Source organism: Myodes glareolus, chromosome 9, assembly GCF_982192425.1.
Source record: "Myodes glareolus chromosome 9, mMyoGla1.1, whole genome shotgun sequence".
NCBI lineage: Eukaryota > Metazoa > Chordata > Mammalia > Rodentia > Cricetidae > Myodes > Myodes glareolus.
The window spans coordinates 51,101,859-51,128,973 of record NC_142034.1 but is presented as its reverse complement, the minus strand read 5'-3'; the positions used below and the strand labels follow the sequence as shown (position 1 = coordinate 51,128,973).

At 39.9% G+C, this 27,115-nt stretch overlaps 1 protein-coding gene across 2 annotated transcripts in view; it reads left to right on the top strand.

Annotated features, from left to right (window-relative positions):
* Window positions 1-1,851: 1,851 nt before the first annotated feature.
* Window positions 1,852-27,115, top strand: part of Ankfy1 (ankyrin repeat and FYVE domain containing 1) — a 66,558-nt gene continuing 41,294 nt past the window's right edge. Inside the window, exons 1-4 of one of the 2 annotated variants that reach the window (XM_048448678.3) lie at window positions 1,852-1,927; window positions 11,338-11,530; window positions 13,755-13,873; window positions 23,062-23,197. In XM_048448678.3, coding sequence (XP_048304635.1) covers window positions 1,918-1,927; window positions 11,338-11,530; window positions 13,755-13,873; window positions 23,062-23,197 — 458 coding nt within the window. In that variant the 5' untranslated portion in view covers window positions 1,852-1,917. Of the gene's footprint in view, window positions 1,928-11,337; window positions 11,531-13,751; window positions 13,874-23,061; window positions 23,198-27,115 lie in introns of those variants that run through there. The other variant, XM_048448679.3, reaches the window with a different exon arrangement.

Here is a 27,115-nt window from a genome sequence, read left to right as displayed (position 1 = left end):
CAAACCCTAGAAAAGAAATCAGCACTTGAATGCTCACACAACCTCGTTCCTAACAACACAAAAAAACTATGTTTATTAATCAAGTACTTCGTGATAGCAGATTTTGTTACATGGTGTATCATAAAGAATCTGGTCAAATTCTTAAAAAGATAATCCAAGGTATCTCAAGAAGAAACTAATTTGAGCCAGATGTGGATACCTCTGATTCTAGCACTTGGGAAGTGAAGGCAGGAGTATCAGGAGCTCTAGGCCAGCCTAGACTACGTGAGCTCTTTTGTCAAAAAAAGTGAAAAGAGAACAGGCTCAAGTTAATTTTCTGAGGTTGCAAAGGAAGACAAAGAGAAAACATGCTGCAGAACAGATACAGCACTTTGCAACCACAAGTCATTTTAGTGTTAGGATCTTGAGATTTTTTTTTTTTTTTTTAGGGGACTCCATATAGAGGAGTCTGTTTATGCCTGAGGCTGGCTCACCTAGCCATCAGCAGACAGGAGATTTGATCTCTGGCACTTCTATTGAAATTGACTAATACTGTGTTCTTTACCCACGTGCCGCTTACCCAAAGCCATCACTCTAAACATTGCTCTGCCTATGCTTTCTTCACTCTGTAGTCTCCTGCTACGCCTGGAACATGTGTTTTTAGTACAAAATTGTTCTTAATGTATTTTAGTACCCTCCCCTCTTTTTCTAGGTGTTTATCAGCCAGGGGCTCTCCCCTTCTCAGAATTTTAACCCTTGGCCCTACATTTTTATGATTTAAACTCCAAATTCCATTTCATTTCAAATTCCTTTCATTTCACTACCCACCCCACTAATGCTTTAATTGTGGCAGATCTTCCTAAAATTCTTACCGTCCTCTATGGCACCACTTCCTTAACTGTTGCTACATTATTTTTATTCTCCTGAATTAAAGAAGCCTTTTGGTTGAACGTCAGGCCTCACATGTTGTAATTATACAAGCTAGTTAAGCAAACCAAGTAAATCTTTAAACCGGGTGTGGTTGTGCTTGCATTTAATCCCAACTCTGGAGGCGAAGTTCAGCAGTTGTATCAGGCTATCCTGGTCTACTTAGTGAGTTCCAGGACAATCAAGGTTATGTATGTAAAGAGACCCTGTCTTAATTCTCCTCCCCACCCTACCCTAACGAAAACCAAAGAAGTTTTGAATAAGCTAATGTTATCTAGGTATATTACATCTTTATTTTGCTATTATTAAATAATATAATCATTCTCACATTCACCAAAGGTTTTAGCTCCTGGTTTACAGTCTTTTTTTTGTTTGTTTGTTTGTTTAATCTTCCAACATCTAATTACCGTTGTTTTTCATTTCTACACTATGGCCCTGTCCTGGGTGTTTTTAGTTCCTAGTGTTATTTGGCTTTATAACTTTGACCAAAGGGATCTCACAGTTTTGCTTGTATAACATTGATTTTTAATAACTACAGACCCTTGCAGTTTCTGCGACCCCTACTTCAGTAACCAGTGTGCGTGCCATTTTTGACGTGAGTTGTAGTTTGGTTTTAGCCATAAAATTCCCAATGCTCAGAACAAATGCTGTCATTCAAGTTTTCTGACAGTGTCTTACATGGTTGCAAAGTAACTTAAAGATCAGCAGTCTCTGCATCAGAGTAGTCCACGTTCGCTGTGCCCTGACGACCTCCTGAAATATGAGAGAGATCAGTCACAGTGCTTGGCAAATTCCCCAAAATGTCTAGTGAGGGGGTGGCGATAAAATAATAATAATAATAATAATAATAACCCTCGGCTCCTGCGAGGTGAAGCTTCCCTGTCCTCTTTCATTCACCCCTTATCTGCTCAGGCTCCTCCCTTTGCCGCGCCTCCACCCAGATCTCGCGAGACTGGTTGACTCCTTTCCGCAGACACTTCTCGCGAGGCTGCAGGCAGGGCCGGGCCCGACATGGCGGAAGGTAGGATATTTGTGGAGCGGCGCGGGAAGGCACGGAGGTGTGAGGGCATCGTTGGCCAGATACAGAAGCCCCGAGAGGGGTTGATTGGGTGTGATCACACGGGGCACCGGGTGTCTCGCGAGCCTTCCTATCTAGCGTCTCGGGCCTACCCCGGGCCCGGGGGGGGGGGTTCCTCTGCGCCGTTCCTATGGCAACGCCCCTCCCGCGGTATGGCCCCGCGGGACCTGGGTGGACTGAGAATGCTAAGTGGGGTCTAGGTGTTGGGAGGAAGCGCGGCCGTAAGGCTGGGGAAGGCTGTACAGGGGGCTCCTTGTAGTGCCAGCGATGCTGGAAGACTAGGGAAGTGCACATCTCCTTAGGAAATCGAAACTGCTGTCATGGCAGGTCCTGCATCCGGAAGGGGTGCATCCCTTGCTCGCGGAAGAGCTTGAGACTTTTCCTTGCCGGGGGTCGGGAAGAATCCGGGCTGCAACTGGTCGATGGGCTTCTTGGGCGGACGTTATAGTCTCTGGGCTTTTTTGCAGCACCGGCATGCGGGCGCGCCCAGATTCTCCGAGGTTTGCAATGGGGGCAAGAGAAGGGTTTTGCTTAGTAAGGGAGTTGACCAAGGCCACAGTGCTCCTAAAAGATGCACTAAAGCCAGACCTCTGTTCCTTTACGTTCTGGTTCCTCATCCTCTTTTCTAGTGTACACTTTACTTACTGCAGGTAAAGGCATCTGGTCTTTCACGTTCAGCTTCTCTTGATGTAAGATCTCTGCTTGTCAAAACTTTACTGTACAAGTGGGGAAGAAAACCCAGAGAAAGTGAGTTACCTGCCAGGGATCATACAGTGATATTGGTCCTGGCCTGTGTGCTCCTTGTGTGTACCCCATTGTTGGAGAAAAACACTTCTTGTTGGACTTATTGAGTGACTGACGGGTGCTTGATCGAGACCTGTCCTATTTTGGTTTGTTTGTTTGCTAAGCTTTGACTGAACGTATCGTTTCTTGGTTGGAAATTTGTATAGCATGACAGTTTGTGTAGGCTTCTCTGATTTGGATTAGGCTTACGAAGTTAATGAAGTAACATATGAAGTAGGCCTGCCAGGTATGCTATTTGTTGAGGCCAGAGTTATGACAGGAACTGGGTCCAGTTTTCGTTTTTACTTTTTCTACCATGTTAAAAACCTTGGAGGTGGAACCTCAGGTGAATACTTTCCCAAAGAAGAAGCGGAAGCAAAGGGACTTCTGAAAGACTGGGTGTGTGGTGATGCATGCTTTTAGTTCATTCAGAACTTGGGAGGTTGGAGGCAGAAGGAAGATCAGAAATTTAAGGCCATTCATAACCGACCCGAGGATGCACAAAACCCTGTCCAAAGAAGAAGCTAGATGATCTTCAAACCCCAGAATATTGTACACTGGAGGCAGCCAGTGACTTCTCAGCAGTGAGGTGTGGGAGGAAGTTTCAGGAAGACATTCTGTGAGAATGTGAGTAGTCTAGTACTATGAGGAAGGGAATTTGAGGACTGGGGAAATACGTCACCAAGTTTTAGGTTGTGGAGGGTATAGCTTTTCATTAATTAGTTTTATCAAGCACTTACTGTGTTTGTGCTCGGGTTTCAGTTGTAGGGAGTTCATATAGACTGAGGTCCAGTACAGTGATGGTTTACTTGTGGTTGCCTTGGGGTGATTAGAAACATCTATCTATCCAATGAACCATATACTTAACCACAGACAAAACATCCTTCCAGGATTAAATTGGATGGAGGAATGAAGTGATGGGGAGATAATAGGTGGATAATAGGCTGACTTCACAGTTTACCCTATTAACATTCTGGTTTCCTAAGTTCCAGCTAAGGCTGTTTTTGGAAATGATGTTGCAAAGTTCATCTAGGAGAATTAAAGGAAAGCATTCAGAATTAGTTAGCTCATTAAATGGAAATCATTTCTTAGGCAAAGGCAAACAAAGTCATCTAAAGATATCTTGTGAGATGTTTATTACCTTGCTTGTGTTTTTGTTCTTTTTGTTTTTGCTGCTGCTTGTACTTTAATCAGGATTGTCAGAACTGTCTGCTGTTCTGAGATAGTCATAAACAGCAGATTTTTGTAAGCTGTCACAATTAGATTGTCAGCATACTCTAAGAACTTTCCTAGTAGTTGATCATTTGGTGACGGTTCATTTATGTATGGTTCATTAGTTCCCAGGAGTAGTACAGCCTTGAGAAACCGTGCATACATGCCATACAATGACTTATCTGACTTGTGTAGAAAACTTTCTTTGTTTTTGTGGCTGTTCACTTAACTGAATACAGATACTTGACTCAGGTCCACTCTCAAGGCGATTTTTTTTCTTTATAATTTTTTGAGACTAGGTCTCACTTTTAGCTCTGGTTAGTATAGATCTTGCTAGGTAAATCAAACTGGCTTAGAACTCACAGAGACCTGCCAACCTGTATCTCTTGATTTCTGGGATTAATGAAATGGATGTGCTACCACATCCAGCTTCTAAAAGAGAATTCTGTTACCATTTTGTACACCTTTTGCAGATGTTCTAATCAGTGTTTTCTTCAAACTCAAATGAGCTATTTTAGAGTGCCCATGTGGTCTTCCCGCTTTTACTTTGTTTCTCCTTTAGTTTACTCACCCACAGTCTCTTTTCAGTTTCTTATGTTCTCTTTAAAACAAAACTGAACTGTGCCAGACGTGGTGACTCCACACTTGGGAGGCAGAAGCAGGAGTGTCAACAGTTCGAGGTATATGGCAGGTGTATCCTCAGGCCATCCAGGACTACATGAGACACTGTCTCAAAAAGAATATAAAAGTCAGGGCCAGGGGAATGGCTCAGTGGCTCCAGGCTTGCCACCAAGCCTGGCTACCTGAATTTGTTCCCCGTGACCAATGCAGTGGAAGGTGAGAATTGGCTCCTATTAGTTGTCCCATTAGTCCCATTTCAAATGCTCAACAACCATATGACAGTCCCCCTCCAAATAAACAATTAAACATAATAAAATCTTAAACACAAAAGCAGATCTTACCTCACCTTTCATAAAATTTTATAATTTTATGTGTATGGATGTTTTGCTCGCCTGTGTGTTTTGTGCACCACATGCATGCCTGATGTGGGAGGAGGCCAAAAGAGGAGATCAGATCCTCTGAACTGAACTTAAAATGGTTGTTAATGAAATGAACTTAAAATCCTACAGGGATTGGGAATTGAACCTAGGTCCTCTGTGCTCTTGATCACTGGTACATCTCTCCAGGCCTACCTTTTCTGTTAGCACCCTCCCCTTCCAACTCTTGTGGTATATTCCAAATAACCTTGACATCTGAAAGAGATCTGGTCCTAGTTTACATTGAAACTTGTTTCTTGCCTCTTGTTGATTGTGCCTGACTACTCACTAACTGTTCTTGTATGTTTCCAACATGCTTCGACCTCGACTTTGTCCCTGCAAAGCCATTTCTCAGCATGACTGAGGAGCTTTGCTTCAGATAGCTTGTCATCACAGAGGGTTTTTCTGAATAGAAAGCCTGTGAAACAGGAGCTTTTCTTGTTTTATTCAGTGCTGTCTCTATCCCTAGGCTTAAAGGCCTGGCACTTGTTGATCACCCCTTAAGCTGCTTGGGACCTGAGGGTATAACTCCACGGTTGAACATGTATTGAGTATGCTCTCAGCATAGATGAAATACTTAGCACCCAAACTATTTGTTTGACTATATCTGTAGTCTCTTGTCATATGTGCTGGTTTTGGTTTTGTCAACTTTACACAAATTTACTTTAGACATATCTGGGAAGAGGCAGTTTCACTTGAGTAATCCCCTCCATCATACTAACCTGTAGGCAAGTCTGTTGTGTATTTGTTTTCTTTTTTGATTAATGGTTTATTTGGGAGAGACCAGATCACTGTGGGCAGTGACCATCTCTCAGCAGGTATTCTTGGGTTGTATAAAAAGCAGACTGCGCAATTCATGGGGAACAAGCCAGTAAGTAGCATCCCTGCATAGCTTCTGCTTCAGTTCCTCCCTCCAGGTGTTTGCTTTGGCATCTCTCAACAAACTGTGATTGGGAATATGAAAGCCAAATAAACGTTTTGCTTCCCAAGTTGGTTTTGGTCATGTTGTTTTATCACAGCAATAGAAAGCAAACTAAGGGGTTAGAGAAATGGCTCAACAGTTAAGAGCACTGACTATTCTTCCAGGGGACTTGGATTCAGTTCCCAGCACCCACATGACAGCTTATAACTGTCTGTAACTTTAGTTCCTAGGGATCCAACACCCATGACAAAACACCAATGCATATAAAATAAAATAAAAAAGCAAACTAAGACATTACATAAATTGGTAGGTTCGATTACATAAATTACATAACTCTGAAAAACATCTTTTTTTTTCTTTTTCTTTCTTGCCTTTTTTTTTTTTTTTTTTGGTGTTGGAGGTGGGTTTCGAGACAAGGTTTCATTGTTCATTGTAGCTTTGGAACCTGTCTTGGAACTAGCTCTTGTAGACCAGTTCTTGTAGAACTCACAGAGATCCACCTGCCTCTGCCTTCCAAGTGCTGGGATTAAAAGTGTGCGCCACCATCACCCGACTTGATCAAGGCAATTAGTTGGGGTTTGCTAACAGTTTCAGAATCCATTACCATCATGGCGAGGAGCATAGTGATAGGCAGGCAGGTGCTGGAGCAGTAGCTGAGAACACTATACCGTGATTCACAAACAGTGGGAACCTGTGCCTGGTGTGGGCATACTTCCAACATGGCCATACTTTTTTTTTTTTTTTTCCAAGACAGGTTTTCTCAGTAGCTTTGGAGCCTGTCCTGGAACTCGCTCCGGTAGACCATGTTGGCTTGGAACTCACAGAGTTCCTCCTGTCTCTGCCTCCTGAATACTGGGATTAAAGGCTTGCGCCACCACGGCCCAGCAAGGCCATACTTCTTAATCCTTGTAATCCTTTCAAACAGTTCCACTCCCTGGTGACTAAGCATTCAAATATATGATCTTCTGGGGCCATCCTTACTAAATCACTACTACTTTTTTCTAGCTCATTTAAGTTTTAGCAAATAAAGTGTAATTCTTGAGCTGGAGATGTAGAGTGCTTGCCTTGGGTCCATTCCCAGCACAAAATTTTTTTGAGATTATAATATAATTACAACATTTCTCCCTTCCTCCTTCTAGAGCCCCCTACTCTCTCTTCAAATTCATGATCTATTTTTCATTGTTATTGTGTACATGTGCATACATATATACACACACACACACACACATACATACATTCACATATATACTCCTAAATACAACCTGTTCAGTTTGTATAATGTCACTTGTGTGTATGTTTTCTGGACTGACTGTTTGACACTAGATAGTCAGTTGATGTGTTCGTCCCTGGAGAAGACCATCTCTCCCAACTTTCCTCAGTTGCCTATAGTTCTTTGTGTAGGATTGAGACTTGTAGGCTTTTCCCAGTTCACTTGGGTGTATTCATTGATGTTATCCTTGTCCAGCTCACATTTGGGCAATCTGTTCTTGAGGCTTTGTGGGTGGAACTTCTGATAATTACTAGGAGACACAACCTCACAACAAATTTCCTGATCCTCTGGCTCTTACAATTCTCTCTGCTCTCCTCTTCCACAATGTTCCCTGAGCCTTAGATGCCGGAGTATTTTATAAATGTATCTCTCGGGACTGGGCTCCACAACTCTGCAATTTTATTGACTGTGATTTTCTGTAGTGGTCTCTGTTGTAAAGAGAAGTTTCCTTGAAGAGGGGTGAAGACTACACTTATCTATGGGTATAAGGACAAATTCTTAGGAATTAATGCCGTTTTAGTAAATTAGTGGTTGTTGATTCTCCTCTGGTAACCATGCTTTCACTAGAATTGAGTAATTAACTGAGTAGAACAGGCATGGTTTACCTTTTATTAAGTGAGTCTTAAATCCAATTAGAGAACTGTTGGTTAATGCCAACGTATTCATGTCACTATTGCACCTTTAAGATTATCTTGCCATGTTGCTTGACAATGCGATTCATAGATGTCATCATAGTGGGGAGAAATTATTTTTATTCTTATGTTTTGTAGTGTTTTGCCTGCATGTACATATCATGTGCATATCTCTTGCCTGAGGAAGTCGGAAGAGGGCATTGAATGCCCTGGAACTGTAATTAACAGATACTTGTGAGCAAGAATTGAATCTCGGTTCTCTGTAAGACTAGCCAATGCAGGGTTGGAGAGATGGCTCAATGGTTAAGACCACTTTCTGACTGCTCTCCCAGAGGACTGAGGTTCATTTCTCAGCACCCAGGCAGCTCACGATTGTCTATAACTTCAGTTCCAGGGGATCTGATTCCCTCACACCAATGTATGTGAAATAAAATTAAATAAATTATGGACTGTAGAAATGGCTCAGCAGTTAATGGCACTGACTGCTCTTCCAGAGGACCTGAGTTCACTCCCAGCATCCACATCATAGCTAACAACTGTCTCTAACTTCAAGAGCTGAACCCTCACAGAGGTATACATGCAGGCAAAATACCAATGCAAGTAAAATAAAAATAAATAATATTATTTAAAAGAAAAAGACCAACCAGTGCTCTTAATGACTGAGTCATTGCTTCAGACCCCATAAAATGAAATTTAAAAAGTAAATAAGTGATTTGATATATAGTTGGTTATAGACTTTTACTAATTCAGTGAAATTTGGTCAGGAAACTACTTGGGACAATTGAATAACAAGGTGAAGACATTTTACAGTGGCCATTCACTGGCCAGTATAATAACTGCTAGCCAGATACGGCCACTTGAGCTTAAAATTAAACGTCGTTGAACACTTAGTTCCTGGCCACATAAGGCGCATTCGAAGTGCTCAACAGCAGTGTGGCTAGTGACTACCCGAGATAGACAGACAGATCAGTAGAATATTGCACCACACAGAAAGTTCTGTTGGAGAACACAGTTCTAGAAAGTGTTTTGTTAGCATAGACTAGTAAAACTGGGAACAAAGAAACTCCACATTTGAAGTATATCTCTATATTCATTCAACAGAGGTCCCAGGCCATTGATAACTAATTTATCTAGTCCATTGATGTCTGAGGCATCATCCCCTTCTTACCATCTCTCCTTATTTCTACTGTGACCCTATTTTCAATAAAAGAAGGGAGAAAGGAAAGAAAGGGTGGGGCATGGTAGCACACCTTTGGTTCTAGCACCCTGGAGGCAGAGGCCAGCCTGGTCTGCATATAGAATCTCACTCAGACAGGCAGAGTGATATGATAAAAACCTACCTCAAGAAAAATTAAATAAATAAAGATCATATCTCAAGGAAGAATACATGAGCTTATTTACTTATTTATCTTAAAGAATTTCCTTTAGTAAATGAAATTGTAAGGTAGTTTACGAGGTGTATTTTTTCAGTTTAGGGCTAAGCATTCAATAGAGTTAAACCCATGATCACATTGTGGCCCTAAATAAAGAGAATATGATGTTTTTAACATCCTTGTTGAAATATCTTGACAAAAAAAGTATCTCTGTAGGCAAAAAAAAGAAAGAAAGAAAAGAAAAGGAAAAAAGGAAAAAGAAAAGAAAAAAGGTTTTGATTTGTTTATTGAGACAGGGTTTCTCTGTGTAACCCTGGCTGTCCTGGAACTCATTCAACAGGCTGGTTTCAAATTCAGAGATCCACCTGCCTCTGCCTCTGAAGTGCTGGGTGTGCGCCACCACCATCCAGCTTTGAAATTTGCTTTTATTGTTTGTGTGGAGTGTAAACTAGATTCTAGTATGATGGATGGGCCTCTAAATTTTTTCTTTCTATCCTGTCTCAGTACCTATCCATTCTATGACATGGAGTCTGTGTATTTTCTATGCTGATGTCGAGATCTTTGTGCTCAGTATTTTCCCCTTGGAGGAAATTGTACTTTATTGGCTCTTTAGTCTTTAGTCACTAAGAAGAGCTCTTCAGAGCTCTTCAATTCGGCTGTTTTTTTTTTTCTAAACCACGTTCATTGTGAGTTTTTGTTTTGTTTTGTTTTTTGTTTTTGTTTTTGTTTTTTGTCAATAGGTGGTGGTGGCTTACACCTTTAATCTCTGCACTCAACTTGATGTCTGAGTTTGAGGCCAGCCTGATCTACAGAGTGAGATCCAGGACAGCCAGGGCTATATAAGGAAACTCAGTCTCAAAAAACAACAAACAAACAAAATAAAACAAATAGTATTGTTTTCCTTTCGTCAGCACTTTAAAAGAAATATAGTTTGGAGGCCAGAGAGATGGCTCATCAGTCAAGAGCAAAATAAATACATTTTTTCTAAAAAGAGAAATTTTTTTTCATTATTTGTAAGAAAAATGTTACTGTTGTCATCTTGTAAGTGCTTTTCAAGTTTATTTTCCTGGGATTTTGATTTATGCCTAAGTCTGGGTGGGCATCTAGTTCTTTACTCCAGGCATTTATTGAATCTAGAAGAGGTGAAATAACAGCCACATGGGCTGGAGAGATGGCTCAGAGGTTATGGCTGCTCTTCCAGAGGTCCTGAGTTCAATTCCCAGCAACCACATCGTGGCTCACAGCCATCTATAATGAGATCTGGTGCCCTCTTCTGGCATGCAGACACACATGGAAGGAATGTTGTATACATAATAAATAAATAAATCTTTAAAAAAAACAGCCACATATATACATACATGTGTGTATATGTATGTATGAAGATCAAAGTATATTAGCATTTAAACACATATCTTAAAACTTTTTTCTAATTATGAAAGCAGGATATATTTGTTATAAAATAACAATCCAAAAGTGCAAAGAAAAATCCTTCTTAGTAAGATTTGCTATTTGGTAGTATTTAATTTGCCTTTTATTCTCCACATATGTGGCTATTCATTAAATAGGAATTATAAAGCATTTAGTTTTATATTCTGCTTACTTAACTTTTTTTATAGTGTGTGTGTGTGCGCGCGCACATGCTCATGTAAATGTTTAAGACCATGCTGCATGAGAGAGTGGAAGTCAGAGGACATCTCAAGGGAGTTAGTTTTTTCCCTCCACCATGTGGGTCTTGGGGGAATCAAACTCAAGTTGTCAGGCTCAGCAGCAAGCGCTTTTGTCTGTTGAGCCATCTCACTGGGCCTCTTCTTTTCAATTGCATTTTTAATATTTATTTTTTATGTGTAAATGTATGTATGGAGGAACATGCATGTCAAAATGTGTGTGATGGAGGTCAGAGAACAATTTACAGGTGTGGGTTTTCTCCTGTCATGTCGGTTCTAGGAGTTGAGCTCAGGTCCTCAGACTTGACAGTAAGTACCTTTATTTGCTGATCCATCTTGCCAGCACACAAAATCATTTGTTTCTCTCAGATTATATAGAAATAGTAGACCATATGGCTAGATAGTGGTAAGTGAGATTTCCTTGCAACTACCATGTAAACATTCTTTGTTTGCCTTGCAGAGGAGGTGGCCAAGTTGGAGAAGCATTTGATGCTTCTTCGGCAAGAGTATGTCAAACTGCAGAAGAAACTGGCAGAGACGGAGAAAAGATGCACGCTTTTGGCTGCACAGGCAAACAAGGATAGTAGCAGTGAGTCCTTCATCAGCCGCTTGCTGGCAATAGTGGCAGGTCTCTATGAGCAGGAGCAGTACAGGTGAGCTCCCAGAACCAGAACTATACCTTTTGCTTCATCCCTAGCCACTTCACACGTTAGAGTGTCTTCTCGTTCTCTCTTATTTTGCACTCCTCAGAATTGAAACAGGGACTTTGCATATGCTAGACAAGTGCTGTACTGCTGAGCTCTGTCCTCAGCTCTTTTGTCACCTTGTCCTGAAACAAAGTCTCACTAGGTTGGCCAGGCTGCCGTTGCATTTATGATTTTCCTGTTCGAGTCTCTCAGGTAGATGAGATTAGACCTACCTGTGCTACTAGGCCTGGATTCTCATTCATTTTCTTGCCAAACTTATTTCTCTATAATCAGAATTGTCAGCACTGAGTCACATGTGGTAGCTCACTTTTGTAATTTCAGTACTAAGGAGACTGAGAGAAAGATTGTCATGAGTTTGAGGCCAGCCTCAGCTACATAGTGAGGTCCAGTCCAATATGAGTATGTTTGTCTGAGTCCTTATCTCATAAAACAAAAATAAGAACTGGGCTGATGTCAGTAAGGTACATGAGGACCTGAGTTTGATCCAAAGAATCCATGTGAAAAAATTTGGACCTCATGGCAGGCACTTAAAATCCCAGTATGAGGAGAACAGACTTTGGCAGTTCTGGGACTCACTGTCCAGCAAGCCTAACCTAAGTGGTTGTGTTCGAGGCCAGTGAAGACCCAGTAACACGTAGATGGCACCAAAGGTTGTCCTCTGGTTTCTGTATGCACACTATCTGCTCAAATCAACACCAAACCAATGAAAAAGATGAGCAAGATCTCTTTGTTTTTCAAAATGTCAGTCTTTGTTAGAACCACCCTGTATGCTACTTGCTAGCCTTTTGATATCAAACTGCAACATTAGGTTCCTGATCTGTGTAACAAAGGATGATCAGTACTACTCAATTTAGGGTTGGAGTAAAGATTAATCATACATGTAAAAACACTTCGAATAGTGGGCACATATCAAGGATTGATTATTAGCAGTAGTATTTATTTATTTATTTTATTTGTTTGTTTGAGATACACTTTCACTGACTTGGAAGCTGCTGTGTAGACCAGGCTGGCCTTGAACTCAGCAATCTTCCTCCTTCCCGAATATTAGAAATTAAGGCATTTGCTACTATTCCTAGCTATTTATTTATTTTTGCGACAAGGTCTTTGGTAGCCCAGGATGTCTTAGAACTTGGTTGTGGTCATGATAACCTTATATTTTTGATCTTCTTCCCACTGCCTCTCCAATGCTGCAGTTTTGCTGAGTGCCACATGTTGGTACTTTTCTTTGTTGCCAAGCGTGGCCAGCCATATGGCTCAGTCCTGTCAGCACAGTGGGTCATCATGATGTTTCAGTAATTGCCTGGAAGCCTTTTTTCCTTAGCAGTTGACATGGCACACACACACACACACACAGATACACACAGACACAGACACATACACACACCTGTTTTTTTTTTTTTTTTGTGGTTTTTAGAGACAGGATTTCTCTGTAGCTTTGGAGCCTGTCCTTGAACTCCCTCTGTAGACTAGGCTGGCCTCGAACTCACAAAGCTCTTCCTGTCTCTGTCTCCAGAGTGCTGGGATTAAAGGCGTGTGCCACCACCTCTTTACTTTTTTGAGACAGTGTCTTGCCTTGTAGCCCAGATTGATTTCAAACTTGTGATCCCATATGCTGAGGTTATATGAAAGTGCCACCCAGCCCCAACCTCTTTTCTTGATGAATGGTTGGATATTAAGCGGCTAATGTTAGGTATCAATGGTTCTGATAGAGACAGGAGTCCAGATATTAGGTTCTGTATCCTTGACTGCTTTGTGGGAGCTATTTTGTTCTCTCTGTTTAACATTGCTTGACATTATTATGGAGGAAAGCAATAACACAATCGCAGAGCTTTGAGCTGTCCACATTTCTCACTCTGGTGATTTATTTTGATACATTCTGCATAAAACATTTTATATTTTATGTATGACTATTAATCATCCTACTTAGCTTATAGGTTCACTGTTACATGTATTTGAGAGTAGATCATCCCATGGAATTGAAATAGAAGTTAAAATATTCCTAGCAACATGTAAGCATGGTTCAGCGTGTGGAAATGCCTTTGATTTACTTTTTTTCTTTTGCAGATTCATGTTGATAATCATTATCCATGTATTTGTCAGGTGGGACTCCTAGCTTACCTAGTTATCATGACATTTTTCTTTTTGTATCTTTGGATATTTTCCTCATCAGTGATTTGAAGATTAAGGTTGGCGACAGGCACATCAGTGCTCACAAGTTTGTCCTGGCCGCCCGCAGTGATAGCTGGAGTTTGGCCAACTTGTCTTCCACGGAGGAGCTAGACTTGTCAGGTGAGTCTGACTTCACCAGAACACAGAACCAATGCACAAGACTTCTTGGTAGAAAGTTATAATGTATCACTTTGAAATATCTGTGGTATAATAAAATAAAATATTTATCAATTGATGAGAACATGAGCTGTTGAAATAAGATGTCACCCTAAGTTAGTTGTTTCTTTTCTATTTCTTCTTCTTCTTCTTCTTCTTCTTCTTCTTCTTCTTCTTCTTCTTCTTCTTCTTCTTCTCCTTCTCCTCCTCCTCCTCCTCCTCCTCCTCCTCCTCCTCCTCCTCCTCCTCCTCCTCCTCCTCCTCCTTCTTCTTCTTCTTCTTCTTCTCTTATTCTTATTCTTATTTTCTTATTCTTATTCTTCAAGATAGTGTTTCTTTGTAGATTTGGAGCCTGTCCTGGAACTAACTCTTGTAGATCAAGCTTCCTCAAACTCACAGAGATCCACCTGCCTCTGCCTCCTGAGTTCTGAGATTAAAGACATGTGCCGCCACCACCTGGCTTTAAATTTTATTTTAATGTATGTGTGTGAGTGTTTTGCATACATTACTATCTTTGCACCATATGCATGAAGTGCCCAAGGAGGTCAGAAGAGGATGTTAGATTCCTTGGAACTGGAATTAACAGATGGTGGTGATCCACCTTGTGGGTGCTGTAAGCAAACAGTGCTCTTAACCACTGAGCCATCTCTCCAGCCTCTGCTTATTCTTTATGATTACATTTAATCCTTGGATAATAAATCATTAATATTTGAGTATATATTATGTTCTTATATTTGGAAAATATGAGTATCTTTCAATAAGCTTATTTATTTAAAAAATATTAATATGTGTACTCATATTTTTGAGGTCAGGGAACAAATCTCTGGAGTTCTGGGGATTAATCTCTGGTTGCTAGGTTTGTGTGACAAATATCTTCACCTGCTGAGTCATCTCTCTAGGCCTGCTTTAAAGAGAGATTTACCATGCAAGTGACCCTGGCAGGTTCCACTGCTGGTGAGAACCACAGGCAGGAAACAGAATATGCCATGCTGACACAGACTGGGTGTAAAGGGGAGGAAGAGAGAGACCGAGAGCTGCATCTTCAGAAGAATGATGGCTGGAGAGAGAGAGAGAGATTGAGAGAGAGAAAGAGAAGAAAGTCAAGACCAGCTTTCCCCCAGGGGAACGGAGAGATTGCGAGTGGGCAGAGCTTGTGTCTTAATGGGACAGACTACTGTCTGAGTTCATCTTGCCAAGTGACAGGGAAGGCCAGCATAATCCTAACATTTTCATCTTTTTCTTACCATAAAAAAGGTGGGAAATTAAAGGGGATAGTAGGTGGGAGAGGGTTGGAGTACTGGGTTCTCGAGACTGCTTCCTGCTTATTTGTGGGTGTCGAAATCTTGGGGGACCTGAGAAAGCTGGGGTGCTGGCCATATCCTGGGGTAGCTGGTTGTTTATTGCTGTGCAGGCTCTGTGGAACTGGCCAGTGTCTCTTGGACTTGTTTGAGGTGAATCCTCTCATTCGGCTCACTGGAATTTACTAGAGTTCTTTGAGTTTGTGAAAGCATAAATTTTATACACATTAGCATTTTTACTGTTTATATTCTATACTGAAATTTGTTTTGTAGAAACGATAGTATACTCATGTCAGAAATGATTGGGACAGGGGCTGGAGAGATGGCTCAGTGGTTAAGAGCACTGCCTGCTCTTCCAAAGGTCCTGAGTTCAATTTCCAGCAACCACATGGTGGCTCACAACCATCTGTAATGAGGTTTGGTGCCCTCTTCTGGCCTGCAGACATTCACACAGAATATTGTATACATAATAAATAAATAAATATTTAAAAAAAAAAGAAATGATTGTGACAGGTGTTTTTGCACAATGAAAAGTATCCTTAGAAGATGACCAAAGAGAATTTAAAATCTTGATCTTGCAGTATAGTAGTGGTAGTATTTAGATTAATAGCTTATCAGAATTTTATTTATTAATGTTAAGACTATGAACAGCAGCATTATGAGAGTTATCTGGTAACTTGCATTTTTGCAACTTAAACCATTTGCTTATACTCTGAAACGTTCTTGTCCTCAGACCTTTATAACTTGTATTTACACACCTTAAGTCACTTTCTTGTACCATGAAACACTTTTAGATTCTCACATCTTGAGCTTTGCATTTTAAAACACCTTTTATTTAAATATAGTAAGAAGTTACACTGAAATCTGTTTTGGGAAGTTATTCCTTTTAAACAGACAAACTTCTCAGCCATCAAATTGCATCAGAGTTCTTGAGAAGGGTAAATTTTTACCTGAGTTATTGATTTAAAAAATGACAGAGAACTTACTTGATTGACTACCTAGACAACCACTCCCTAGGGTCCTCCATGGTCTTTGAGGGCAGGGGCTTTAGGGCAGGAAACCTTTGCCTTCTGCTATTATCATGCGGCCTGCCCAGGCTTTGGAAGATCTTGTGGTTTAAGATCTGTAGGAAGACCAGCCTACTTTGCCCTGGGCAACCAGGCAGTCAATTCCAGTTTCTTGTTGTCCATTGTTTGGAGATATTTAACAGTTTAGCTGAAAGGCAGTTCTTCCCAGTGGTTAGCACTTTCACTGGTAGTGAATTATGGATGGATGTTATTCTGTGCCCATCTGTCTTTTGTCTTTGGAGGAAATGGGGTAGTGCCAGGAGCCAACCTGTCTCTCTGTTACAAAAAGCCTTTTAATAAACATTTAAATGCCATATTCCCCAGATCTCTGAGCATTTGAGGGCTGTCTATTGAGTATGTATTGAGTTATGACTACAGTATAGGATCTGCCTGAAGAGCTGGGTCCAAGCTGAGAGGTTGTAGAGGAATGTTTTACTCAGTCTTATAACTTTTAAACCCAGGTTTTAACTTAGCAGAACAGATTTATACTTGTGAAAGACAAAGAAGTAATGATATTCTTTTGCAATAGAATCTTAACATTGCTTATTTTAGGTTTTGCATGTGGTGTATGTATATGTCCTTATAGGTGTGTGTGGATGTGTGTAGAATTCAGTGGTTGATGCCAGGGAACTCAGTCATTCTTCCTGTTAATTGACTGGTTGAAGAGAGGAACTTATCATGTAGCCCTAGCTTGCCTGTAACTCAAGATGTAGACCCTTCTGACCTTGAACTCAGATATGTCTGCCTCTGCTTCTTGAAAGCTAGAACTAAAGGTGTATGGCCACCTTTAATATCTTTTCCTAAAATTTTTTTTGCATATATTTAGTGTGTGTGTGTGTGTGTGTGTGTGTGTGTGTGTGTGTGAGGTCTGCTCGCAGGGATCAGTTCTACCACGTAGGTTCTAGTTGATTGAACTCAGGTTGTTAGCAAGTGTCTTCACTGGCTCACAGTAGTTTTCTGTAACAACAAAGGATGGCTGTGAGTATTTAGAATTTTAGTAGGTCTATGCCTGTGTGAAATGGTGAGTGTTAATTAGTTTTACCATGATAATTCTACTTCCCCTCCAGCCCATGCTGCCTGAACACTCCCAAGCACAAGGCTTATTGGTGTGTGCCACCATGCCCTACTCACTAGAGTAACTTTTTTAGAAAGGATTTCTTTTTTAATTAAAAAATTATTTTTAAATGTGCTTTGGCATTTGGTCTGCATGTATGTCTATGTGAGGGAGTTGGATCCACTGAAACAAGTTACAGACAATTGTGAGCTACCATGTGGGTGTTGAGAATTAAATGTGGGTCCTCTGGAAGAGTAGCTGATGCTTTTAACCATTGAGCCATCTCTGTAGCCCCGATTTCATTTTTAAAAATTTTTATTTTTTAAATTATGTATGTATATACATACAATTATGCTTATATTCATATATATGGGTATGTGTGTATATATGCATGTGTGTATATGATAATGCAGGTGTTTTTGGAGGCATCAGATTTTCCTGGAGCTTGAGTAGTAGGGTTGTGAACGACCTGATGTGACTTCCGGAAACCTAACTTGGTTCCTCTGCAGTAGTAATATGTGCTCTTAACGCTGAGCTCTCTAGCCTTATTTATTTTTAGTGTATCTGTGTGTTGGTATGTGCCTGTGTGCATGGTATCTGAGTAGGCAGATGTCCCTGAAGTTGGAATTAACGTGTGGTTGTGAGTACTGAGAACCAAACTCAGGTGGTCTACAAGAGCAATATATGTTCTTAACTACTGAACCATCTACAGCCCAATTATATAGTAATTTTTGTGCGTGCATCTCTTTATTTATATGTATGAGATAAAGTCTCACTGTATAAATCAGGCTAACCTGGAACTCACAGAGGTCTATCTGCTCTAACTCCCAAGTGCTAGGATTAAAGATATGTGCCACCATATCCAGCTATATGTGTATCTCCTAATAACATGTCATATACCTTAAACATAAGTAGTAAATTTCTTTAAAAAGAATTTTAATAGGGCTATTTAATTTAATCTTCCTATTTAATTTAATAGGAAGATGACTCAGTGAGTAAGGGTATTTGCCACCAAGCCTGATGACTTGAAGGAAAGAACTCACCTCTTCAAGTTGTACTTTAGTCTTTAGTTTCTACATGTGCATCATGATATGTATGTTCATTGCACATACACACATACACACACACACACACAAATAAATTAACTTTAAGGAAGGTTTTTAATAGATATATACTGAATTATTTCTATTGTTGTCTTATTTATATTTATAGCTTATGGCTAAATGAAGAAGTTTTCAAAAGTTTACCTAAAATTGTATTTTGTTAGTATTTGCTTAACTACTCTTGAAAACAAGGCATGAAACAAAGTTTTTATTGAACTCTGTTCTTAGTGACTATTGCAGTAAGTGTTACATGGAATCTGTTGGGATATTAAAATAGGATATTGGACTGGGAGTGCTTGCTTAGCATGTGTGAATTCCTGGGTTTGATCTGAAGACTAGGAGAGAGAATGAGAGTGGAGGGTACATTTTCAGAAGTGCGTGAGTGTGAAAGCTCTGCTGAGATGTCTGTTGAGAGGCTCTCCAGTTCAGAAGGCCTGTCTGTATGTGCTGAGGGCTGAGTGATTAGGATGCATCTCTGCCTCAGAGCTTGTGCTCTGGGGGAAGTAATGGACTGTTACCAAATCATTTCAGGCCAGGGCCATGAATATAACAAAGTAGCTGCTATGTATGTATGCTGCAGAAGAGATGGGAATTGGGACTTATAGCCAGTTCAGGGTGCTAGGGGTGGCTAACCTTGAGTAGTGTTGTTCAGGAAAACAGTGTTGATCCCCTGGATTTAGGAGAACAGATCTTTCATGTTTCTCTTGTTTGGAGTGAACTGTCTTTATGATAATTTCTAAGGTTTGACTTGAAACCCTCAATTCTCCTTGTAAGCACAGATAAACACACATAAAAGCAGATGCATGTATCATTCACACCTAGAATGGAAATGCCTTTATGGGAGGTCTTTTCCTGAAAGGCTCCAGTATGTATGAGTGTAGCTTTTCTCTTTAAAAATGTAATTTTTTGAAGCCACATCTCTCTGATTGTCTATAGATTAAAACTAGCATAATTTCTAAGAATAGAATTCCTTTAAAAGTCTTCTCGGGTTTTTATGTGGCATTAGTTAATGACATTGGGCACTGCTCTGTAGTAAAAGGAGCGCCACGTTCCCACCACCCGGCTTCCGGCCACCTGGCTAGTTTGTACCTCAAAACAACAACACACAAATTGTATTCATTTAAACACTGCCTTGCCTATTAGTTCTAGCCTCTTATTGGCTAACTCTCACATATTGATTCAACCCATTTCTAATAATCTGTATTGCCACGTGACTGTGGCTTACTGGCATGAGTCTAACCAGCGTCAATCTCGGAGAGAAGAGCCATGGCATCTGCCTGACTCTGCTTCTTTCTCCCAGCATTCTGTTAGGTCTACTCCACCTATCTAAATCTATCTAAATTCTGCCCTATCAAAAAGCAAGGCAGTTTATTTGACCAATGAAAGCAACACATAGAAAGAAGACCCTCCTACACCTTTAAGTGTCTCTCACAAAATGTATGGTAGTATCTTGACTCCACAGTCACACAGTTTGCAAAGCCTAGAAAAGACAATAAAAACTTGAGAATTACTCAAATTTGTTAGAAAGATGTTAAGAGTAGGCTACCATCTTTTGATACTTAAGTTGTCAAAAATTGGTAATTCTAGCAGTTGTGAGATTTGTGAGAGTACGCTATGGTGTACTGTCAGTGACATTTTGGTCAGGGCTACATGAGACCCTGTTTTATGGCTCAGTGTATGTCTGTCTCAGGGAAAATACTGTGTGCACTTAGAAAGAGAATGTACTGCAGTTGCTGGATATAGTGTTTTGCTTATTACAATACTGTGGTTTGAACTCAGGGCCTCTCACATGTTAGACAAGTACTTCACCACCACTCCATATACACTTCCACCCTACTTATTTTTATTATGAAGCAGAGTCTTGCTATGTTACCCAGGTTGACGTGGAGCTCATATATATATAGGTTATATAGATTAGGCTGATTGTCTTCTTTTTTTTGTTTTGTTTCTGTTTTGGTTTTTTTCCCCCCCTTTGTTTTTTGAGACAGGGTTTCTCTGTGTAACAGCCCTAGCTGTCCTGGAACTATCTCTTGTAGACCAGACTGGCCTTGACCTCATAGAGAGATCCACCTGCCTTTGCCTCCAGAGTGCTGGGATTAAAGGCGTGCATGCTAAGCAATCAATACTAACTGAGTCATATCCTCAGCACTAGTTTAGATATTATAAATGATGATTTTTATAGTAAACATTTCCTTCAAGTAACTGTATAGTCTTTAACTTTAAAAAATACATAAATAATGTTTTTATTAAATAAAAATCAAAGTAAAGATTAGCTAAAAGAAAAATTAATCATGAGTAAATTGTTGAGTTGATATTTTAGTGTATGTCCTTTCAGGTTTTTGATGGATAGACAGAGCTGTATGATTGGATGTATATGCATATACACAATGGTACATTTGTACTCGCATATATAGAGCAAAAATGAGATACAAAATGAATTCTTAGTTCTTTAAACCTCTGCTGGGGATTATTATTTTAAGGTGTGTTACTTTTGTTTATGCTGCATTTGTTTAACTCTGTGAAGCTGTGATTCTTTTTTTTTTTAATGATAGTTTTATTTTATGTGCATTGGTATTTTCCTGCATGTATGTCTGTGTGTGAGTGTCAGATCTGGGAATTACAGACTGTTAACTGCCCTGTGGGTGCTTGAAATTGAACCCAGGTTCAGCTAGAAGAGCAGTCAGTGCTTTTAGCCACTGAGCCATCTCTCCAGCCCCAAAACTGTGTTTCTTTGCCTGCCTAAAATACCTGATGGTGCTAATAAAGAGCTGAATGGCCAATAGTGAGGCAGGAGAAAGGATAGGTGGGGCTGGGGCAGAGAGTATGGAGAAAAGGAGAAATCTGGAGGAAAAAAAAGAACCAAGATAGAACAAGGAGAGGAGGACGTGAAGGGCCAGCCACAGAGTAAAAGTAACATATACAGAAGAAAAGGAAAAAGCACAGAGTCAAAAGGTAGATGGGAAAATTTAAGTGAAGAAAAACTAAGAAACAAGCCAAACTAAGGCCAGGCATTCACAACTAAGAATAAGCCTCTGTGTATTGTTTTTTTGAGGGGAGTTGAGTGGTAGCCCCCCAAAAACCAAAAGAGTAAAATATATTGTCATGAATGTATCTGTGTAGTCTTAATTGCTGCAGATTTGCCATTGTATATATACTATGTTTTTATTAACTTTCTATTGGATTCTTAAGATTTTGTAAGCAAAATATGGTGGCTCATACTTGTAATCCCACAATTTTGGGAGACTGAGGCAAGAATATTGCTGTTAGTTCCACATTAGCCTGGGCTACAGAGTGAGAGATCTTGTATAAAAGTAAACAAACATTTTTGTCTCAGTTCTTCATTACTTGTTTGTCTGTTTTGAGACAGGATTTCTCTGTAGCTTTGGAGCCTGTCCTGGAACTCCCTCTGTAGTCCATGCTGGCCTAGAACTCACAGGGATCTGCCTGCCTCTACCTCCCAAGTACTGATATTAAAGGCAAGCACCTCCACCGCCTGGCTTCAGCTTTTCATTATTATTCTCTGTATTTACCCTATTGTTTGTTTAGGATAACAACCTATGTGAATAATTCTTATGTAAAGGTTTATTCAGTCTTTAAAAATCTTGGCTAGAGACTGGAGATATGGTTCAGTGGTACCCTGGCAGCTCTTCCAGAGAGTCTGGCTTTTATTCCAAGTACTCATATGGTGGAATATGGCCATCTGTAACTCTAGTTCTGGGGAATTTAGCGTCCTCTTTTGGTCTCCATGAGCACCAAGAATGCAATTGGTGCATAGCCATACTTGCAGGCAAAACACCCAAACACATAAAATCCTTCTATTTCCCAGCACCACAAATAAATGATTAAAAATAAATAAATAAAACCGTGGCTAGTCTGTGTTAGGAATTATGTTGAGTGTGTAGTTAATGCCTTTAATGAGTCAGAGGCAGGCAGATCTCTGTGAGGACAAGGGCAACCTCCTCTACATAGAGAGTTCCAGGACAGATAGGGCTGTGTAGAGAGACCCTGTCTCAAAGTGGGGGATAAAGAAATGAAAAATATTCTGAAATTCTCTTATGTCTCAAATATTTACCCAATGAATTTGACCCTATGGTTTCCTCATACAAAAACTTTTAACATTTTTCTGAAATTGGATGCTGCCTAGACAACTGTCACATTTTTAATATCTGTATTGTTAAGAGGTATTCACCAGAGAAGACCACTAGACACAGGTGTAAGCAAATAGCAAGTTTTTATTGGCTGGCCTGTAGCTACACTGGGTGTTTGGGACCCAAGTGCAGTTCCAAGCATTTCTTGAGGTGGGATTTTAAACACAAAAAACATATCTTGGGTTGCTATACCTCAGTTAGTCAGAAGTGGAGTCACAGAAGCCAAAAGCAAGGTTAATAAATTTAGGGACTTTCATAAAACTGTAAGTCTTTGTTCTTTTTTGGGCAGGTGTTGGCTGCCTGTGTGCTTGGTTCCAGGCCTCAATGATAGTTCCATCATGGTGTCAGTTGTGCTAAGGTTTGGGATCTATTACAGTATATTTCCTTGAGTTAGGTATACCATTATTTACTTCCCTAACCACAGATTTTAGGGTTACTTCTAGAAGACCTAAGTGTGTCATCTACTTTCTTTTTCTAACTAGATGCGAATCCTGAGGTGGCAGTGACCATGCTTCGCTGGATCTATACCGATGAGTTAGAGTTCAGAGAGGATGATGTGTTCCTGACTGAGTTGATGAAACTGGCCAATCGCTTTCAGCTCCAGCTCCTTAGGGAGAGGCAAGTCACAACAGATGTGCCCTGCAAGGTGGAGGCTAACTTAATTGTGCCAAGCTGTGTGAAAGCAGCTTCTGATATGTGAACAACTGCCAGGGTTCTGTAAAGGTGATGTGGGGGAGACTGATTTCTCCCTTGTTTTGTATTACTGGTAAGCTAAATTTTGCCAGTGCTAGTTTGTTGTTCTTTCTTCTGTTGGCTTGTTACCTGAGGCTGTGTGATTGTGTAAACTGACAACTGCATATGGAGGAATAGATTCCAGGGTCCACATTCTTGACTTTGCCTTTCATTCCGTTTTCCTCAACATTTTATTCTGCCTTTGGATAGACATAGCAGATGAAGTTCTTGGATATATACTCCTTTTTGGAAGCACTTTAATGCTTACCTTAATCCAAAGAGTATATGGTTCAGTCGGTTTTGTAGCCAGTATTGATAAGAGCTTACTTCATTGAAGTTAACTGCTTTTTAAGTCCCAAGGAGCTGTCACAGTATGTTTTTAAAGTGCATTTTCTCTGTTCCTTTCCCAAGTTGGTATTATAGGATAACAGGGGACAAAATGCTCATTGAACAGTGTCAGGCAGAAATCTTTGTGCACCTGTTGTATCTCTCGCTGTTGGTGGCCAGCTTGATTAATGTCTTTTTTAAATTTAAACATATTTATGTATATATTGTCTTGTCTGCATGCATGCCTGCACACCAGAAGAGGGCATCAGATCTCATTATATATGGTTGGTTGTAAGCTGCCATGTGGTTGCTGGAATTTGAACTTGAGACCTCTGGAAGAGCAGTCAATGCACTTAGCTTCTGAGTTAATTTTTCAGCCGGATATAGTCTTTTTATTAAACCAACACAAGTGTAAAATCTTTACAGTGTACAAGGTCATTATCCCACAGCACCTATCTGCCCTGGAACTCACTCTACACCAGCTCAGCCTCTAATTCACAGAGATCACCTGCCTCTACCTCCTCAATGCTGGTATTAAATGTGTGTGCCACTATTGTCTGGCTCATAATATTTTTATTTTCATGGGTGCATGAAAAAAAATTGGCTTCTCTCCTGACTGGTTGAGGGACTAGTTTCAGCCATCAAGATATTCTGTTTATTGCTCTATTGCTCCCACCTAGGAGATCCAAGGGAGACTCGACTACTAGGAACTGCTTACTTTGTTTTTACTGTGAGAGGGCTTTTCCTCTGGGATGGCCCCCACAGCCCCACAGGAATCCATAGACATTCTTCCCAACTATCTGTAAGTGATCTGGGATTGAGATATTGTTTTAATATCTAAAACTAATTTAAACATAAACAGGTCCAAGGTGTATAGGGCTAGATTATTAACTCAACTAGCTTTAATATTGAGGCCTTCCAGTTAACTATTATGTTTGTTTACCTAGGAGTATACTCATACTCATTTTAATTAGATTGTTTATATCTTTTCCCCCAGATATCCTGTGCTTTCTCATTCACTATATCAGACTTGCTTATAAATTAAATTGCCTTAATAAAAATGTTCTGGCTTTGTATCGATCATTTAATTAGTATAATGGATTCTTTAATTAAAATGTTTGTTGTTTATTAATTGATTAGACTTCATAATGATCAACATTACCAGATGCTCAAATCTGTACTGTTGAATGTGACTGTTAAGTTGTCTATCACAGCTTTCTTAAGAGCTGCGATGGAAGAGGCCAAGACTAGAGTGAGTACTGGCCGTTTTTGTGTTGTTGGGTTTTTTTGTTTGATTTTTGTTTTTTTGAGACCAGGTTTCTCTGTAGCTTTGGAGCCTGTCCTAGAACTCGTTCTATAAACCAGGCTGGCTTCGAACTCACAGAGATCCTCCTGCCTCTGCCTCCTGAGTGCTGGGATTAAAGGCACGCGCCCCCACTGCCCAGCTGAGTGCTGGCTCTTAATGAGGTCACTCGTGTGCCCACTGCTTTTAGGCAGAGAAATAACACATCTCAGATAATAGCTCAAGAGGCTTTGGCAGATATGGAGTCAGTTTCTGTGATAAAGAGGTCCTGATGGTTTGGAAATATTAATAATTAAATCGATGAAAAGTAGGTATCTTAGAGTTTCTGTTGCTGTGAAGAGACATTATGAGAACAGCAGCTCTTACAAAGGAAAGCATTTCATTGAAGATAGCAGCTTTCAGTTAGAGGTTCAGTTCGTTATCATCATGGTGAGGAACATGGTGGAGTGCAGGCAGATGGTGCTAGTGAAGGAGCTGAGAGAGTTCAGTATCTTGCAACCAGCAGGAAGTAGACTGTGACAATGAGTGAAATTTAAGCAAGAGACCTCAGAGCCTGGCCCCACAGTTCCTTCCACTAGTGCCACTCCTTTGGAGCTAGCTTATGGGGACCAATTACATTCAAACTACCACAGAAGGTTTTTATTTTTAATAAAATAAAAATAATAGAAAATTTTTAATTTCTAAATTAAATTTTTAATAAATTTTTAAATTTATTAATAAAATTTTTAAATTTTTAATAAAATTTAATAATAGAAAATTCTATTACAGAGGAGTATGTATAAAAGTGATAATATTTTTCCTGATTATAAATACATGTTCAGTGTATGCAATTTGGAAAACATAGAATTATATAAAGAAAATGCTAATCATCTACAACCCAACCATTATTCAGCTGTTTTTTTCTTTCAGTAGTTCTCACTTCTCACATACATGAGTTGATATGAAAACCAGAAAACTAGCTGAGTGTGGTGGTACATGCTTTAAATTCTAGTGCGTGGGAGGCAAAGGCAGGCAGATAACTAATTCAAGCCAGCCTAGTCTACAAAGGTAGTTCTAGGACAGCCAGAGCTACACAGAGAATCCCTATCTCAAAAACCAAAGAGAAAAGAAACCAGACAGGACTTGTGGGGTGCCTAATTTATATTTTTAAAACCAGATTTAATGGCTCAGTGATTAAGAGCACTGGCTGCTCTTCCAGGGGTCCTGAGTTCAATTCCCAGCAACCACATCGTGGCTCACAGCCATCTATAATGAGATCTGGTGCCCTCTTCTGGCATGCAGACACACATGGAAGGAATGTTGTATACATAATAAATAAATAAATCTTTAAAAAAAAACCAGATTTATAGGCTGGAAGTAACAAGAGGTTAAGAGCCCTTGTTGCTCTTGGAGAGAGAGGACTCAAGTTTGGTTCCCAGGGGCTCACAGTTGCCTTTAACTCCATTTTCTGGGGTTCTAATACGATGCCTTTTTCTGGTCTCTTTGGGCTCCTGCGTGCATATGGACTCACATAGGCGCACATGCACATGAAAATAATGAATAAATCTTTACTAGGTATGGTGGCACATGTCTTTAATCCTAGCACATTGGAGGTAGAGGAGGGTGGATCTTTTATGAGTTTGAGTACAGTGTGGTCTACAAAGTGCATACCAGACCAACCAGGATTATATGGTGAGATTTTGTTTCAAGAAAACAAAATTAACAGCAAAATAGATTGTTTTGTGTTTTTGTGTGCTTTTTGGGTATAAAGTTAAAAAAATATACTAATAACAAAAAATATTTTTCCTCCAGAGGAAAACTAGCCTACCTTGTATTTTTTAAAGAGAAAGTTTGAGCTGAGGACTTAAATTTTAAAACTAAAATTATATATTCTTTTATTGTATGAGTCATACCATTTTTTAGTTATAGTTATTCACATGGCAAGTGACACTCAGGATCCAAATGAGTGAATATGAACTGTTTGTAATTTTTAAGAAAACATCTGTTGTCCTGAAATATATCCAAGTCCCTTAGCAGTAATAAGAAAGACAATATAACTTTCAGAGTCCAGACCGTTGTCTGTACAAGTGTGTAAAGTGCTCTGCAGATGAGAGCTGGAACTTCTGTGGTAAACTATGTGGTAGGCCACCTGCTGATAGAACAATGCTATAGCAAGACCATCATATCTGACATTA